This window comes from Gekko japonicus, unplaced genomic scaffold (genome assembly GCF_001447785.1).
Source record: "Gekko japonicus isolate JY-2015 unplaced genomic scaffold, Gekko_japonicus_V1.1 scaffold2242, whole genome shotgun sequence".
Taxonomy (NCBI): Eukaryota; Metazoa; Chordata; class Lepidosauria; order Squamata; family Gekkonidae; genus Gekko; species Gekko japonicus.
This window is the reverse complement of record NW_015175430.1, coordinates 1-19,164: the sequence shown is the minus strand read 5'-3', so window position 1 is coordinate 19,164 and position 19,164 is coordinate 1. Positions and strand designations below refer to the sequence as shown.

Genomic DNA, 19,164 nt, shown 5'->3' with positions numbered 1-19,164 from the left:
AACGCCACACTCAAGAGGGCGCCTCCCGGACTGCTGTTCCCCAAGCACCACCCTTTGTCCCCGACCCTGGAGAAAAGAGACAAGCCACTGTAAAGCCAGTCCCTGTATTCCCACGTCGGTGAGGCGGTGGGCGAGCAGCTGGTGGTCGACCATGTCGAACGCAGCCGACAGGTCTAGCAACAGCAGCACCGCCGAACCGCCCCGATCCAGGTGCCTACGGAGGTCGTCAGTAAGAGCGACCAACGCCGTCTCCGTCCCGTGACCCGGGCGGAAGCCGGACTGGAAGGGATCAAGAGTAGAAGCGTCATCCAGAAAACCCTGCAGCTGTACCACCACCGCCCTCTCAATCAATTTACCCAAATAGGGCAAATTGGACACCGGCCAATAGTTGTCCAATTTGGCCGGGTCTAAGGTTGGTTTTTTCAAGAGAGGGCGGACCATCGCCTCCTTGAGAGCTCCTGGGAACAATCCCTCCGCGAGGGATTTGTTGATAATCTCCCTAAGCGCTCCTCGAAACCCCTCATGGCCCGCTTTGATGAGCCAGGAAGGGCACGGATCAAGGGAGCATGTGGTTGGGCGTACAGCTACAAGTAGTCTGTCAACTTCCTCAAGACTGAGCAGGTCAAAATGATCCAAAACCGACGCCGACGTGCAAGGGGCTCTCTCATATATTTCCCATTTTTACCCCTTTCCTAATGAAACTGGTTTCTCTCACACTTTATTTGGGGGGGGGAGCAAAATGTATTCACAACAAAGCCTTTGCTCAATAATCTGAACTAACTTTTTCATATTGGTGACTTCTGGCAAACCCACCAGCCTGCCAAAACCCGCCCAGAAAGGGCAGATTGAGGTGGGTGTGGTTTTTTAAAAAAATTTGCATCTCAATAGCAAAAAGTAAAAGTGCCTGCACTGAGGCAGCTTCCTCTGCGCTGCCTTACAAGTGCTCCTCTCTCTCTCTTTCTCCCTCTCTCTCTCTTTCTCTCTCTCTCTCTCTCTCTGGACTGGTTTCTACCTCTCTCTCCAGCCTGAGCCGGGATTATGTTCCCCTCTTCAATACTAAAGCCAATAATGGTGCAAATAAATTATCTTTTGTGCTTCAGCTACTGTGCTTTACACAAGAGTAAATGGAGCTACTCTCATGAAAAGAACGCAGAGTGAACTAGGCTGCTGAAATGCTCCAATGCATGTGCAAAAATCCCACAAACACCCCCCCCCAAACAGATGGAACTCCTGAAGGGAAGTCTGAAGGAATCATACTGATGGCATCAGAAGCTGCACAACACATTCAAAAATGCAAGATATGGCTGCAATCTGAAAACCCCCTGAGAGAAGACCTCTTCTGGGGGGGCGGGGACAGGGGAGAAAGCAAAGGCTGGTGGAATCAAATGACTGCTCCCCGGCAAGTTCCTCCCAATTCCTTCTAAGCACTACACCACATTGGCTATCTGTGCAGCTCTGGCAGTTGGATCAGAAGTTATAACACAAATGTGACATGTTTATACACACAGTTGTTCATCCAGTTTAGGGATACATGTGCAGAAGAAATCTACATCCAAGCATATACCAGCCTGAGTTGGACTATGAATTTTCAGGTTTGACACTTGCTTTCTAAAACATACCTCACAGCCTGCTTGAGTAAATGGACAGAACCACCATCATAGTCACAGGTTCCAATGTGGGAAGTGTCATCATTAGCATACTGAATCCAGAAGATCCTCTCATCAATAAAATCCAGTGCAATAGCTTTGATTTTCCCCACACTCCTCAAAACATTCCATACCTCTTTTCCATTCAAGACTGCTCTGTAGATGCACCCAACATCACCAATGGAAGACCAAAATAAAAAACTGTAGGGGACAAATCATTTTTTGTTATTAAAATTTTCAATGGCAATCCAGCAGATCACATAAGCCTTCTATAAAGTATATGAAAACCTATTTTCAGTACTCAGGTTAAATCCTGGTACCTAGTCCTATTATTTCATTTATCAGATGTCTTTTTCTGTTGGTTGCACTGAATTACATTGGGTAATTTGCCTTCAATCTCAATGACAAAGCAGGCTATACATAATTTAATAAATAACTTAAAATAAAAAAAGTATTTATAATTGATTGGTCATTATTTTGTTCTGGAAGATAATTTCCTGAAAGACGGACTGAACATTTTTCTGTTGAGTCCCCTTTTGTAAAATTACTGGTTCCTCCCCCCGCCAAAAAATTGGTGTCTGTCACTTGGATGATGCAGACCTTTCAAAGGCTATTTACAATACGGCCCTAATTAGACTCACATTTTTAAAGTCCATTAAAGTCAAAGAGCTTAAAGGATGACATTCTGTTTAGGATTGCACTATTTGGGGGGGGGGGAGACTGCCAAAGGATGACAGCCACCAATCTTAAGGAATACCAGTAAACTCTTTCTTATAGTCCTTTAAAAGTTTTTCTCAGTTTACTGGATGCTTTCTAAACAGCCTGCACATTTAAGTGTCATACTTTGATGCAAAAATGTGAACCTTCTAAAATTGTAAACTGGCAATAATAATTCTGCTTTACTTAAAGGAGCATGCTACGAACACCCTGCCTCACAACCATTCAGATATTACGTTGGAATGTTTCATTTACTGAGCAGCAATCTCTCTGAGAGCCATCTCAGTTACCTTTTGCCTGGATCAACTGCAATGCTTGTGGGATGATGTTCATCTTTGAAAAGGATTCGGGAATGGTTTCCATTCAAGCTTATTGCCTCAATGGTGGTCTTCTGGTAGTGAGCCAAATAAATGCCTTGGTTTATCCAATCTACAGCAAATCCAGAGATATCTTTTCCTGTATAGTAAATTATCTACAACAAGAAATATTGTATTGCAGGTTGCATCACTCTTTTGGGTGTTGTAAGGCATTGGAACTCATGTAACTTATACCTGTCATGTGCAAGTCCTGTTGCCAATGTCCTGTACTGGCAGCCAGCAGTGGGGAAACTGTGGAAAACACTAAAGGCAATGGGCTTTGAAGCGTGTAACAATGCTTAGGATGGCACTGTCAAAAGAGATGGTCACCTCTGTATTAATCAACCTGACAGTGCAGACATCAGCATTTGGCCATATCATAAATTTAAAGCAACAGCCTATTTTCTGATGTGCCATTCAAGTGTTAAAGAATAACATGGGGAGAGTTTCATATCAAATGCTTACCACTCTTCCAGTGTTCCCAAGCCAAGATGAAAAGCTTGAAATTGCTCCTTTGAAAATAAATGCAATCTGACTTAACTACTCTCAGATGGGCAGGAGGAATCTTGCTCTTCTTTGAGAATAATCTTTTGGATGATGTTCTTAATTGGCTTGTACTGGTCGGGGGGGGGTGTCAGTGGTCCAGTTTCCTATAAAGTTTGCTTATAACCATCAGGCACAAGTTTTTTTCAAACATGGCTCACTAATACCATCATGGCCAGGGACCATCTCACTGCATCTCCAATCTGCATATTTGTTACTTATGCTCATATGAAGATGTTGTAACCTGCCTGCCTTCGTATATGTATGCATATGCAGGAAGATAGATTTTGTTGTTTTATTGCATCTGCTTATTCTTGCCTTATGCCTAAGCCTGAACTATTTTCAAAATCTTTTCAATAAAGCCTGTTGCTTTTATTGGTGTGTTCTACTACATATGTGAGAGTCCAATCCCAGTCTCCATCAAACTATCAGAAGGGGATTTGTTCTAGGATCCCAGGTCTGGGGAAAGGGGAATCAAATCATCCTCGCGAAGATGCGGTGGGTCAGAAACACGTCTTTGACAGGCACTACAAAACATACACACTATAAAACATAAATGTTTTCTTATAAGTAAACCCATCTTATTAGCACTTCCTAGTAACCATGCATGTGGCAGCAGGGCTTACTGAGCTGAACTTCAGAAACATTTTCTGCCATACATTAATAGCTAGTTATACCTTTTGTACACTAATTTGGGCCCTTTGCCATGTCCTGATAACCCGGCTTGCCTGTGTTTTCAGAGTGAGCAGTTATAACCCAAAACCTCTTTCAACATCATTCTCATGCACAGAATACAGATGAAAATAAATCCCTCTCCTTTGAACAACAGGGAGAGAAGGGATCTTTATACAACATTGTGAATCTCACTTGCCACAGAGAATTTTGAGAATTCCATTACCTCCCGATTTGAGCCGTTCAGGTGTACTCGTTGGAGAAGACCTTCTTGCGCATCTATCCAATAAACTTGTCCATCTTCATAATGGAAATCTATCAGTGCTGATAAGCCAGTGTGGGTCACCACTCTCTTGTGATTGGTCCCCTCTGTATCTACTCTAAAAACTGCATTTCCTTGGCTGAAAACTAGGAATGGTGTAGGATCTAAAGACAGACAGACAGGACAGATGACTAAGTTCACAGATAAGCCAGAATCCACTTTGTCAGATGCACAAGTTATATAATGAGATTGGCTACCAATAAAACTCTGTGGTCTGGATCTAACCCTGGATATTTTTAGTGGCACACAATGAAATATTAACTGATATGAAGAGAAACTTTGTCTCAAAATTTAGATTGGTATTGACCCATTTTCTATAGGTATGTGAGATCAAAACATGTAATTCTTGTGATGTGCCAGGACATATGTGTTTCTGTCCTCAACTCACTACCCTTGACTAATTTATGTTTTAATTTATTTGGTAAATTGTGGCTGATACTTGATTCACTACAACATAAGAGAGAGGATGATTACTACTTTGATGTACATTGCAAAATATTTGGAAAGTTCAGTTTATAAGAGCAACTTCTGCATTCATAAAGAAGCTTGCCCACTGTTTGCATGTAAAAATATTTAAAATATGTGGACTTGTGCTGCAAAATTAAAGAACTACAACTACCCATAATCCTTCTTGACTGATTATACTGGCTTTCTATGTGCCATCTACTGAGATTGAGTTCCCTTATAGCCTATTGCTTTTGAATAAGAACAACTCGAAATGCGGCAGCCAGCATCCGGACTACGTGTCATGGCTTTTTATGGCTTATGGAACTTCTGAAATGTCCACTCCATGATGAATTGCACATCAAATTGGACTTTGATATTACAAAGTGAGACACAGTAAAATACTTGGGACTTTATTTTTCCATTTATTCTTCTTTCTGTATCTTGGTTACACCTGGGCCAATATTGTTATATAATTATATTTTTGCATTATTGAATTATTATTACACATTTCATATATTGGTTATCTCTAGTCAGTGGTTTTTGTGCTTTGTTCCATTACCCAACTTATAGCTTGGCATAGTGGAGCGGATATAGAATTCGGGAATATTGACACAATTTTGAACACAGTTGCTAAGTCTCCCTTTCAGACATTCACCAATATCTGCAAAGCAATTACTTATAGCAAAGTATCCAACAGTTTGTCAAATTCTAGACCTGTCTCTGTGTAGATCAAGCTGAAACAAGTGAGGCTTTCTTATATAATTTCAGACCACTGGTCCACCTAGCTTACTATTGCTTAGTCTGCTGGCAACAGCTCTCCATAATCTTCAAAACAAAATTACCTTTCCCAACACCTGCTGCTTATGATCTGTTTAGTTGGAGCAGTGATGGCGAACCTTTTAGAGACCGAGTGCCCAATCTGCGACCCAAAACCCACTTATTTATCGCAAAGTGCCAACACGGCAATTTAACCTGAATACTGAGGTTTTACTTTAGAAAAAACAACTCATACATTAATTTAAGATGATTCAAACAAAGTAAGGAAAGCAATCCCAAATGCTTTCATTTACTTAAAATTATTTGGCAGAGAATTCAACACTTTAATGATGGTCTGGGCCTTGCTGGGGCGATGGCACGCGTGCCCACAGAGAGGGCTCTGAGTGCCACCTCTGGCACCCGTGCCAGAGGTTCGCCAATTACACTAGGGATTACCACTAGGGATTGAACCTCCAATTTTACACATACAAAGCTATGTGCTCTGCCACTGATTCTTGGCCTCTTCAATCTAAAATAATGTTTCTTTCCAGATGCTAGAATCTTATGAATGTAGGTTTGCCAGATCTGGGTTGGGAAATTCATGGAGACTTTGGGGCTGAAGCCTGGGGAAGGTGGGGTTTGAAGATGGGAGGGAGCACAGCTGGGAGGTTGGTAACCATCCTTTCTTGGAGTTACAGTATTTCCTGGTCTTGGATGAATATTTCACTGTAGTTGTGCATTGATCCCATTAAATTCTATGTGATGTACATAGAAATCAACCCCCAAAGGAGCCCTGGGTAAGCAGCCATGCTTTTGAGCCACCTCCATGATCCCTCATGACATCTGAGATTGTGAGAGAGACTCCATGTTTTATATTAAAATGTAATAAATTAAGATGGGGCCACAAACAATTAAAGATATTGAGTTCCAAGGAAATAGACAGGTTTCCTTGAGGGGCCTGAAACTCCTTGACAATGGCTGTATTCTGTGGTTTGGTTTCCTGAGGGCCCATCAAAATTCAGGCTATGGTTAATGCTGTAGAGGACATCAGCCCTCAAGGACCATGCAGGAATCCCCTCTTCACTCAGACCCTCTTCCTCACTACTTCTCAACTTCTCCAGGATCAGGCTGTTGGAAGTGAAGGGGTGTGCAATGCCTCTTTCCATCGAGCACACCAGTACTCCAGAGGGGGCAGTAGAGCTACTACAGTGGACAGGTTCAATCCCTTTGTATCCTTTCTCTCATCTGTTCTTGATGCTGTTTCTGTTTGCCCAGAATGCTAATATAAGGGACTTCCTTCAGGCTGCCTCCTTTCCTTCTTGTCTTGTGCATGCCCTCCCTAACCTCCATGACAGCAAGATGTGCTCTCAGAATCTCTGTCCAGCTTCTATTTAGAAAACTAATGATAACGACTATTCTGCCTGTCACAGCATGAATATCTTTATCAGTAATGAACATACATTGCTTTGCTATGGCAACAAGCCATAATAACAAATCTGGATATATAAATAAATAAATAATATATGCAGCTCTTAGGTTTACAGTAGCTTTTTGCCAACAGTCAAGAAAAGTGAAAGATTAATATGGACCATGGGGCTTTTTTCTGAGGCTATCTTGAGTCTTCAGTGCAAGAAATGCCATAAAACTAACTCAGACTGGATCAGTCTTTGCACTTCTATCACAAAGTCAGAATAATTCAGGGTTAAACCACCATTTTAATGACTTTGGAACACTTTTGTGTTGACTTTGGAACCACTTTTACTCAGTTTTCATTGTGGTCTCCTGGTAGTTCATAGAATATTTGTTTAATTCATTAATACTCTGACTTTTACTTTAATAAGTATTCAGATGGTTTACAATAAAAAACTAAGATTTACATACATAAGAAGAGTCCTTGCTGGATCAGACCAGTGGTCCATTTAGTCCAGCATCTGCTTTTACACAGTGAAAAAGAGTTGGTTTTATACACCACTTTTCTCTACCATAAGGAGTTTCAAAGCAGCTTAGATTTGCAACTGTGCCACTCAACTTCCTTTATTGCAACACTGTTAGAGTACATTGTGGTTAGCTGCACCCAATACCCCATTACAAAGTGTCCACCCAGCTCTTCTCCACCAACAACCCTCCATGTGTTTCATCACCATCTTTAAGGCACCCAACAGACAGCCCTGCCTCCCTTGTACCCAGTTGATTCCTTGTAGCTCCAGTAGCATGCCCCCTCCTCCCACAGCAGCCACTGCTAGCAGACAGCCTTGCCCAATGGAATGGGTGTCAGGCACAACCCCACTGGAGGGTGGTCCTGTATGGTTCTGCAACCTCCAAGAAGTCCTGCGCCCCTGGGTCCCAAAGGCCCACTGGTGGTTGCCACTATTCTCCTCTGATTCTGGCCACCCAGTCCCATTGACTCCCACGGCCACATCAATTCTTACCCTTCCCCTCTTACCTCCCCCCCCCAGCACTTTGTACCTTCACAGGGTACCTCCCAGCTGGGTCTTGTAAAACTCCCAGAATTGCAACCACTCTTCAGACCACAGAGATTGGTTCCCCTGGAGAAAGTCCCCTGGAGGCAGGCCCGTAGCTAACATGGGGCCCACGGGGCCCGGCCCCCTTGTGTTTCTTCTGGGCCCCCTCCCTCCGGGGCTGCCCCCAAAGTGCTCCAACTTACCACCTGCACTGTACTTCCATTTAATTAGCTGGTGGGGCCCCCCAAGGCCCCCTCCCAAAGAATTCCCTAGCTACGGGGCTGCCTGGAGGGTAGATTCTATGGCATTATACCCTGCTGAGATACCTCCCCTCTCCAGCCCTGCCCTCCCCATGTGCCATCCCCAAATCTCCACAAATTTCCCAGCCTGGAATTGCAAAACCTACCTTATACCAAACACCAAGGGTGAGTTCTGACTTTTGGACAAGCCTAAGGTAGGGATAACTAGTGAAACTGGGTTGAGCTCTATTAGGAATCAATCTGTTTGGCTGTTGCTCATTTCACAAACACTGATATGATTCTTGTGCCCCATCTAGTTATTTGCAGTTCACTATTTCCTCAAATTTATATTGCTCTTTCAATCTACCATAATTTCTTGGTTTTCCTTGCCTTAATTTTCTGTATGCAATAAAGTACTGTCTTCCTCACTATCTGCTATTTCAAGTCCAGTTGATTTGAAGCCTAGGGGTGCATGTGTAGTCTGAGCATTTCTGGTGAAACCATCCAGGACCAATACCAATCACTACATGCAACAAAGCATTAAGTCAAGCTGGATGTTGCAGCTGGCTTAAATGAAGAAGAGTTGGTTTTTATACCCCTCTTCTCTCTACCCTAAGAAGTCTCAAAATGGCTTACAATCTCCTTCCCTTCTTCTCCCCACAACAATCACTATGTGAGGTAGGTGGGGCTGACAGAGTTCTGAGAAAATTGTGACTGACCCAAAGTCACCTACTTCTCTCACTCTGCATCTGCTGCTCTATAGCTCCCTATTAAAATGCTTAAGCAACATTAATATCTGTGTCCATATTTCAAACTTTATCTGCCTATAGGTATGCATAAAAATCTGAATTTGAAAAACAGAAGTATAATTCAATTAAACAATGCAACAAAGAAATAAGCATAAAGCTTGACACCCACGTTCTGCAGTTTTCAAGTGGACTTTTCCTGTGTAGTCTCAGAAGTTTCATTTGCAAGAAATAGTTCACGTTCCCTTCTTACATTTTACCAAGTTAAAAGCCCTAACTGGATTATATATAAAACAGCATGTCAATCCCAACTTTCAGGAGACATAAAAGATCTAGCAATGGTGTTATATGTCTAATGGTCCACCTATGCAAACTATCAACTGATGCCACCACCATCAAGAGATACACATTTGCTGCTCAGTACGGTGGCTCAAGTGGTAAAGATGCTGAACTCCAGGCTGTGGAAGGTCAGTAGTTCAGCAGTTCAAGACCCGAGTTGCCGCATGATGGAGTGAGCTCCCGTCTCTAGTTCCAGCTCCTGCCAACCTAGCAGTTTGAAAGCAAGAAATTGCAAGTAGATAAATAGTACCACTTGGGTGGGAAGGTAACAGCGTTCCGTGCGCCTTGGTGTTAAGTCATGCCGGCCACATGACCACGGAAACGTCTTCGGACAGCGCTGGCTCTTCGGCTTTGAAGATGAGCACCGCAACCCTAGAGTCAGACTCGACTGGCTTTCGAGCAAGGGAACCTTTAGCTTTACCTTTTTACTGTGGGATGAGTGTGCAGCCTATCCCCCTCAGAGAATGGCAGGCACCAGACTTTGAGATGAGGAAGAGTGACAGCTGCTGGCATAATATTATGGAATCAGCTCACTTATGAGATCCACGCTCTCCGGGATCTCTGCCAGTTCCGGAGAGCGGTGAAGACGGAGCTATTCCGCCAAGCATTTATCAACCCGGACTAAGCATGATAGCACTTTATAGTTGCCGCCATGGGCATGTTGTACTGTGTGTAAATTACGATTTTAGTGTACTGTTATAGACTGTTTTAGAGGCATTGTTTTATTGGTTTTAATGTTGTAAGCCGCCCTGAGCCGCTTCGGCGGGAGGGCGGGATAAAAATCAAATAAATAATAATAATAATAACCAGGGGTCATTTGGGGGGGGGACGCGGGGGGACGCCATCCCCCCGGGTGAGGTGCGGGAGGGCGGGGCCTGGAGCTCCCTGCTGGTGCCCGCTGGAGGTCGCCGCCGGCTGTGGGGAGGACACACTTCCAGTGATGTCAGGGGGTGTGGCATATGCTAATGAGTTATGCTAATGAGTCCCCCTAGCTCTTTTTCTACGAAATGACCCCTGATAATAACCAATGAAGTGTCCTGGAAATACAGCTGTCCCTCCTTACCTGGTACACTTTTAATGCACAGCTTCCCACTTTTCTCTCCTTGTTGGATTAGCAGCCAGTCGCTTCTGGGCCAAGAAGGAATGTTTACAATTCCTATCTGACCAACCTAGAAAAAGAATACTTTTTCTTCTGTTTCACACTTGTGATGAATTGAACTATATAAACAGGCCCAGACAGATTCATGAGGCTCTAACTGGGGTTGGCAGGAGTTGTGAAGCTTAGGTGCTTGCTATATATTTAGATGGGTGAGCTCCCTGAGGCACTGACAGATGGAAGGACATACCCAAACCAGTCACTCATGACTGAATGGTTACAGGGGCTTGGAGTTAATTCCTTGGTACTGCACATCATCACTTGAACCTTTACACTGTACGGTGGGGAAGTTGTCTCTCTGCACAAGTTTACACTGTATGGTGGGGAAGCTTCTATCTGCACAAGTTTCTTGCAGGCAAGGAAAAGCAAAGGGTGGCCATGTTGAGCTTGGAGCCATGGCAGAGTTGCCCAAACACTGGGAAACCCAATGGGCCAGGCTTTTAGGGAACCTTCACAATTGGTGGAGTGAGCTTCATTAGTTGTACAGTACATATTGTGATTACTTAACCATAGTTTAATCCTTGTATTTGTCTGTTATCTTCATCTGGGATATGGGAAGAATCCCTCCTTATTGCCACTTGACTCTCCTTTCTCTCCCAACCCAACAGTTAGTGAAAACTCAAACATTTGACATGTGTATCCCTTTATAATCTTCCCATGCTGAATATGATAGATCGAGCTGTGAGAACAGGCTAGAGGGCTCCAGGTAATTCTGCAGGCTACAAGCACATGCAGAATTATTTGAAAATGTGATCAGGCAACCCTAGAGGAACAAATTTAAAACAACAGAAGAAGACAGCACAACAAAACTCATAATAAACCTTTTTGATCTGAATCCTAAAGACACTTTCCTGGGAGTTATCCCCATGAGATTTATTTCTGAGTAGACCTGCTTAGGTCTGCTCCTTTAATTTCTTTGCAAAGAGAAAAGCCATGTTCTTAATACCTAAGAATTTTTTTAAAAAAACACAAGTACTTTGTCCATCAGGTACAACCAAGTCTTAGTCATCATCATCGGTCTTTAAACCCAAAGTAAAGGGTAGCTGCCACCTTGCTGCAGCTGTTCTATACACCCTGACAACTATTTCCCTGTAATGAGAAATAACTTTCCATGTGTTAAATAAATCCTCTTAAGGAACACAATGGCCCAACAGGCAGCACTGAAAGAAAGAATGAAGTCTTGCTGAAGGCTCAAAGACGTCTTTATGCACTCTCAGCAGAGACTGTCTTGAGAATGAGTAAAAACAATGAATCATGTCATTGCTATGCTGGCAGTGAGTTCTTAGTGCCATTGTACACAAGTAGACTCCTTCACTGAGAGTCCGAAAAAATGTCCTGATTAAAGAAAGCAAAGCATTAGCATGCACGGCAGCCAAGCAGAGACCAAACCACTGCATTCTGGAGTCAAAGTCTACCTTCATATATTTCCCACCTCACTGAAGTTCCTTGGAATTTTTTGGGTTGCAATGGGGATGAAACAATTCCATTACTGGGCAGTATCATAAAACAAATCTGAGTTAAGAGAAACCAATGACAAGTTGTTGTCTCTTTAAAGATCATATTCATAAAATGTAGAAAGGAAGGACTTGGAGGAGAGGCCTGGGATCAGATTAAATGTGTTGTTCCCAAGACTTGTGTTTGCATGAAGTTGGGCTGCCAGCATTGCAGCAGAGAAAGCAGAAATTGAAATTCTTTCAATTAACAATCCTAAGGGCCTTCTGGCAACAGAGACCTCAAAAAAAAAAAAAAAAAAAAAAACACCAGGCTGGTACAAGCAAATATGAGTCACAACAACAAGAAATAACACCAGATCACAAGTAAGGTAGTTAAATGGAACTACCTTACTTGTGATCTAATGTTGTTTTTTGTTGTTATGTCTATTTGTTAATTCTGTCACATTGGCCCAAAAAAGAAATGCCCAAGGGAAACAGGGTATTCCCCACTAAGAGATACCTAGTGGCCATTAGTTGACTGAAATGAACAGCAAAAATAGCACCATGGAGATGGGAAAAGACAGGTTGAAATGATGCTAGGATCTCGTCTGTAGTTAAAAGCAGGAAATTCTGTCACTAACCCATGCGACAAAGCAGCTTCTTGCTCTTATATTAAGACTCCATTGGCCACATCAGAATCAGAGGACCATCCAGTTTTTTAATGTTGTGCTCAGCTAAGTACATAAAAACATCCCAGTCATAATTTCTTGTGTAATGTCTATGATGGATAAGGAGCTCTGGAGCATGCATCACTGTGGAATTGGAGCTGATGGATCATTTCCTGTTCAGCTACAAAGGAAGGCTGCTGACTGAAGCTCTATCATAACTAACTGCCATTCTTAATCATCTCAAGGAAGGATGAACAATCTACCCCAAAATTATTTACTACTCTGTTATTGTATCAGTGTACTTACTCTTGGTTGGCACTGTGTGTGTGTGTGTGAGTGAAGTGTCAAGGCCACTTATAGCAACCCTATGAATTGACCTCCAAAACATCCTGTCATTGACAGCTTTGCCCAGGTCTTGCAAACTGAGGCCTGTAGGCTTCCTTGATTAAGTGAATCCATCTCATATTGGGTCTTCCTCTTTTCCTGTTGCCGTCAACATTTTCTAGCATATTGCCTTTTCCAGTGATTCTTGTCTTCTCACAGTATGACCAAAATGTGATAGCCTCAGTTTGGTCATTTTAGCTTCTAGAGAGAATTCAGGCACTACACCTGCTGTATTTGCACTAAAAACTTAAACCAGTTTAACAGTCATTTCTTCTCCACAACAGTCCCTAGGAATTGTATTCTGTGAGTCTGGATTAGAGTTCTCCATTAAAGTTCCCAGAATTCAGGTGGGGTGGGGAATATGACTATTAAAGTGATATATATTTGTAGCATAGCTATAGCCTCAGAAGTCTGAGCAATTCCTCAAGTAATAGTTATTAAATGTAATGGGTAGGCATGAACATTCTCTCAAATTTCTTTTTTGCAGTAAGCATGAGAATGTTTTTATAAAAAGTACTACCCAGATATTTATCATATATGCAGTTGTTTTCCATTTACCAGTTGAAGACTCTTGGGTGAAGGCTTGAAACACCTGTTTTTATTCCACTGGAAGCTTACCAAGAATGGTTCATAGCTAAACATATATTTTTAACTTCTGAAAACATGTATACCAATTGTATAGTGACAAAAACATTATCCATCTAACAAAGGCACAGTTCACAGAAATACAGATTAAAGACGTTCTGACTATTTAAATATTTGATCTGATGTTGAGAAACCAATTCGCTTACCTGTACAAGTGGAATTTTCATGCTGCATTTGAGATCCCCTGGGACAATTCCAGTGCTGCTGAGCTGAGACATTGACAAAGGTGGTTTTGAAAACCACAAGAGCTGTAAGTAAGTAAAACATTGTCTTGAAGGTTATTTTCAATGTCACTAAAAGAGTGGCTTTCTTGACTTCAGTCATCGGCAGAACATGTGCATAATCCCCGAGGTGTGTCTGTAACAGCCAAATGAGAGACATCTCTTTCTGGCTTGCTTCCCACTAAAGTGCCAAGGTGCTCACTGGCCCCATCTCTGACCTCTGAAGAAATTCCAGGGTGATCTCCTCTGTGCTCATTTACACACCTCTTTTTAAGGGGTTGTTTTTTTTTTTTGGAAGCCAAGTATGAAATGCCTGATCCTCTTGTTACAATTTCAACTTGGCTTAAAACCAACATTCATATGCCTGACTGCAAAATTCCTGTGCAGTAAACAAAGTGGTAGATTAAATGCTTAAAACAAAAGAGTGCCATTTTAAATAAAATAATAATAATCCTTCAGGAAACATTTGAAAATAATACTTGGCATTCTGTAGTGGGGACTTTCCTCACCCCCAAACACAGAGTCCTCATGCACAGATTAGAAGGGTTCCTTTCCATTTCCCCAGCTTGCCTTGCCCCGCCTCTTCAGTCCCTCTTTAGTGCCGCTTCAGCAGAGCTTGTGTTTGCAAACAGAAACGTTGTCAGCTCTCAGGGAAGCCAGCCAGAGTGCAGCTCTTCCATCACCCCTAGTTAATAACCTGCTCTTTTTTTCAGTAATTCTGATGTCTGTATCTGCACAGTGCTTTGGGTATTCTGACACCTTTGAGCACCTGAAGCAACATTTAATCTGTGTGTTCTACAGTGTAATCTATTATTTGTTTTTTATATATCCTGTTTTTCTCCAGGCTGCTTTACGGTGCAATCCTAGGGGGCGTTAGCAGTTTAAGACTGGAGGAACACTACATAGGAATGCAGAGTAGCATTTTAGCTCCTATCAATCCTGTGAGGTAGGCTAGAGGATAAGGTAATTGATAGGCCCAAGGCTGCCCAGTGAGTTCTCTGGATGAGTTGGGAATTGGAATTGGAACCTGTGAACCCTGCATTACCTGAATACCCAAATACAAGGTGCAAGAAAAAGAATTTGATGACAGATGCAGAAGTAAGCATTCTGAAAATGTGGACTATTTTTAAAGTGGAGGGGGAGCCAGTTTGGTGCAGTGGTTAAGTGTGTGGACTTTAATCTGGGAGACCTGGGTTTGATTACCTACTCCTCCACTTGCAGCTGCTGGATGACCTTGGGCAAGCCATTGTTCTGTCAGAACTGTCCTTGAAATGGCAGTTTCTGTCAAGCGTTCTCTCAGCCCCGCCTACCTCACAGGGTGTCTGTTGTGGGGAGGGGACGGGAAAGGAGTTTGTAAGCCGCTCTGAGACTCCAAGTGAAGGATGGGGTATAAATCCAATCATCTCCATCTCCTCCATCATCATCATCATCTCCTCCCCCTCCTTTTCTTCTTTTCCAGCCATATTTACACATGTATAAGGTTAAATAAGGTGAAACACTGGAAGATCTGTGGCTATGTGCCCCAAAGCTTATTTTATTTGTAAATATCAGCTGATGGACCATCAGTCTGGATGAGGTTTCCTGTGCAAGGTAACTTTTCTCCCCCATACCATTTTCCTGACCTCAAGCACCCCTTGGAAATTATGGGGAACATATGTATAGTTCCCCATTGAAGCAAGCAGTAGTTCTGGTTTGAGGGGGGCAATGCAAGAAAACTATTGTCCATAAATGCTAAATCATGTGTCTAATCCCTTCCCCTTGCATTTGGAGCTTTGCTGTGGTCCATTTACTCACAGCCATATAATGTGTATTGGGAACATACATCACATTAAAAATGGTGGGAAGGGAGTGTAGCCCAAAGTATTATAGAGAGATCATACTGCAGCCAAGAGAGAAGAACATATAAGGGGTTTTAGAAGTTCTGGAACACGGATTTCCAATCAATGACCCTTTACGAACACACCTGAGCCTCCTAAAATCAATTTACCCTGATTGACACCTGCTTCTTCCTGTATTTCTTTAGAAAATGTATACGCTGCCTCTCCAAAGACTTACTTAAGGTGGCTCACGAAGAAAACAGAACAGTAAAATCATAACACAACAGCATAAACATAAGCTATTAAAAACAGACCATGAAAAGAAGCCATAAAAACCTTCCACCTTTCAGGTTTATGCATTACAGATTTACATGAGAAATCTGAATAGCACTTGAAGGTCTCTGCTGACTTGAATTGTTTATATCTAAATAGGTGTTTAAATGAATTTGTTAGTTAGGATTCTTCCAATAAATGTTGTTTGCTATTAACATTAAGAGAATTAGATTGGAATCATACAGCAGCTGGTGGCCCTGGCAGCACCCACAAGATGCCACAGCTGTACGTGAAGCCATCCCTGGGAATGCTGGCTCTATTCACTTAAACTGACAAAAGCAAGTGGACTCGACATTTTAAAAACAAGCAGCATGAAATACTGATTAAGTGCATCACTCTCTACCCTAGCCTGGAAAAGCAACTGCATGAAACTGTTTGCTTGGTGTTTACATTTGTGCATAGTAACCTTCTGTTTGCTTTATCTAATTGCTCCATTACTGTAAGGGCAATAAGAGAAATTGTTTCACCTCTGGCAAGATAGTTTTCTTATTACACACATGATGAGAACCTCTGAATTCATGGCTTCGGGCAAAGCTCTCCCCAGATTCTATCAACTAGATCCTGTTGCCTTTCTAAGGTCACTCAATTATGATTTCACATCATATATCTAATTCTGAACCAGACCATAGTGTGTGGACAAAAAATCTGCTAAACAGAATCAAGGACAAACAAGTGGGATTCCTCTAACAGCCTGAAGGAAGTCCCAGGTTTGCAGAAAAATCTGAAATTGAAAAAAGTACAATGGGAAATTAAAACTCACCCATATAATAGGGTGGGGAGGGCAGGATATAAATCAAATCAATCAGTTAAATAATAATAGAAACAACACCTGGAGCTGTAGAAACAGCATTCTGTAGAAAGACTGTCCACTGAGATCTCAGTGACCATTTTGGGAGGTGCTAGGCAACTATAACAAAATGGTCAAGCCTTAGTATCTGTAAAGCAAAACCATGGGTAGGGATGCCAGACAATCTCCTGTCCTTCCTCCCCCGGCTTCTGTTGAGCAGCAGGAGCAAAAAGGATGGGCCAAGTGGATCATGCAATGCAGCAACATCATTTCTGTCCCGAGAAAATAGAAGTGATGTTACCACATTGTACAATGATCCAGGAATCCTCCCGATCTCTGTGGCAAAAAAAAATATCTCTATGGTGATATCACAATGTGATTCCCACTTGTGTCTGCACACCCAAGATAGGGCTAGCAACCCAAGCCACGTAGAAGGAAGCAGGGGTGGACTGGGAGGCCAAAATGGCCCTGGAAAAATGTCCCAGCCCCTCAACCGTCAGTAGTGTTTCCAACCACCAGGTGAGGCCTGGAGATCTCCCAGAATTGCAACTGATCCCCAGACTACAGAGATCAGTTCCCCCGGAGGAAATGGTTCCTAGCACGGGCCCCTCTGCAACCTCCAGGCTCAACCCCCAAATCCCCAGGAATTTCCCAACCTGGAGTTGGCAATCCTACCTGTTAGGCCACCTGATAGAGGAGAACATGCTGGGGCCAGGCCACTGGCAACTTACTCCCTCCACTGAGCTTGGCGGCAGCCACCACTGCACTATTTTTTCCACATCTTGCAATATGATTTCTTATTGCTGGTTCTGTGATTTTCAGTGTAATCCTAAAAACTTTTCCACAAAAGTTTCAGGTTCCATTGAGATGACTTGAACAGGACTCTGGGTAAACTTGCACTGTAAACTAAGGGACCAGGGAACTTACTGCCATTTTAAAGAGTCCATTCCTAGTTGAGAATTCCTTTAAACTGTACTGCATGGACCTAGCTCTGGTCCTGCATCTTCCCAATGCTCTCTTTCTAACCCCAAATGGCATGGGGGGGTGTTAGTTGCCCGTACACCCCCACCACCGCCATTTTGGATTGGAAACACAAGTTCCTGTCCTCCCCTTGTACCACATTGGTCTTGACCAGAATCGGGGGCCCAGAGTGCAGTTTAAAGGAATTCCCAAATGAGAACTCGTTCTGGAAAAGGGGTGTGTGTGTCCTGGGGCAAACTTAGGGACTTCCATCTCACCTAGTTTGGCTCTAAATTGTGGCTGTTATACATAATTAGTTTCTTAAGATTCACAGTGCAACCCTAGACAGAGTTACAGCCTTCTACATCCATTTAAATATACAGGCTTAGAAAGGAGAGTAACTCTGTTGTAGTAACTACAACAAACATGACCAAATATATATATTGTAGAAGTATACAGGTAAGAAGGACTCAGTCAAGCCATTCCTTTCCTGCTTTTTTACTTTGCTACAATATGCTGCTGCAACATTTTTTCCTAGTCTAATGCTAATTCCTATTTATTTTTAAAATAAATAAATAATATAGCACAATAAGGCAAGGGATGGCAGAATTTAGCTTCTCTTCAGTGCAGTCCACAGCTCCCCTTTGCATGTGAAAGAACAAGCACATGTTGATATCCAATGTTCATATCTAATTTAATCCGCACATGACTGCTTTTCTCATAAAGTACAATGTTTCCTTCATGGGAAAATGTATATGCAGAATAAGATTGCAATAATTTACACACTGGGAGACAGCAGAATGAAAAGATCATGGATCAGCCATGAACCTTGAGCCAGGGAGTCTCTCTCACTCCAAACTATCTCACAGGGCTGTTGCAAAGAAAAATAACCCAGCAGGACCCCTAAACTCCTTGGAGAAATTTAGGATACTAATATGATAAATTTGCTACCCCTGGGCAACCTAGACACTGGATGCATTCCTTTAACCTTCCCGTTCAAACGGGAACAAGAGTCTTGGGCTTGTTCTTCTCCCAGTCTTGTCACTCTCCTAATCTCTCATTTGCTATACAACACACCTGAAAACTTGCATACCACAGCGAAAAGCCACCTCCTAAATTATGCAAATGTCTCAGTCCCAGGATAATTTCAGCTCTGGAAAACTTCACAGGGGAGGCCAGAGTGGGCCTCCTCTCCCATGCCTCAGTTCTGAGCTGAACTGAGCTTCTGCCCATTTTTAAAATGACAGCCCCCCACAGCTGCTGCATGGCTGCAGGCATAGTGAATCAGGTCCAACATCCCCCCAAACTGTATTGCGTAGCCTGCCCCTAAGAGGCATGTATGTTGTTTTAGAGAATAAGTTTCATTCTGATGCATTAGGGAAACATTTTTCAATTTTCTTTGTCTGGCAACCTTGAAGAGCGCTTATTTGTTTATTTGCTTTTGGTCTAAAACCTCCTGTGATGGATTTAAAGATCTGGGACCAGTAGAAAGTAAACACAGAACACTGCTGAGTC

At 42.6% G+C, this 19,164-nt stretch overlaps 1 protein-coding gene across 1 annotated transcript in view; it reads right to left on the bottom strand.

Moving 5' to 3' along the window:
* Positions 1–13,855, bottom strand: part of EGF (epidermal growth factor) — a 78,932-nt gene extending 65,077 nt beyond the window's left edge. The window contains exons 1-4 of the mRNA XM_015425830.1: positions 13,678–13,855; positions 4,161–4,360; positions 2,654–2,835; positions 1,620–1,847 (exon numbers count right to left, since the gene is read on the bottom strand). Coding sequence (XP_015281316.1) covers positions 1,620–1,847; positions 2,654–2,835; positions 4,161–4,360; positions 13,678–13,855 — 788 coding nt within the window. The remainder of the gene's footprint in view (positions 1–1,619; positions 1,848–2,653; positions 2,836–4,160; positions 4,361–13,677) is intronic.
* Between the last annotated feature and the right edge of the window lie 5,309 nt (positions 13,856–19,164).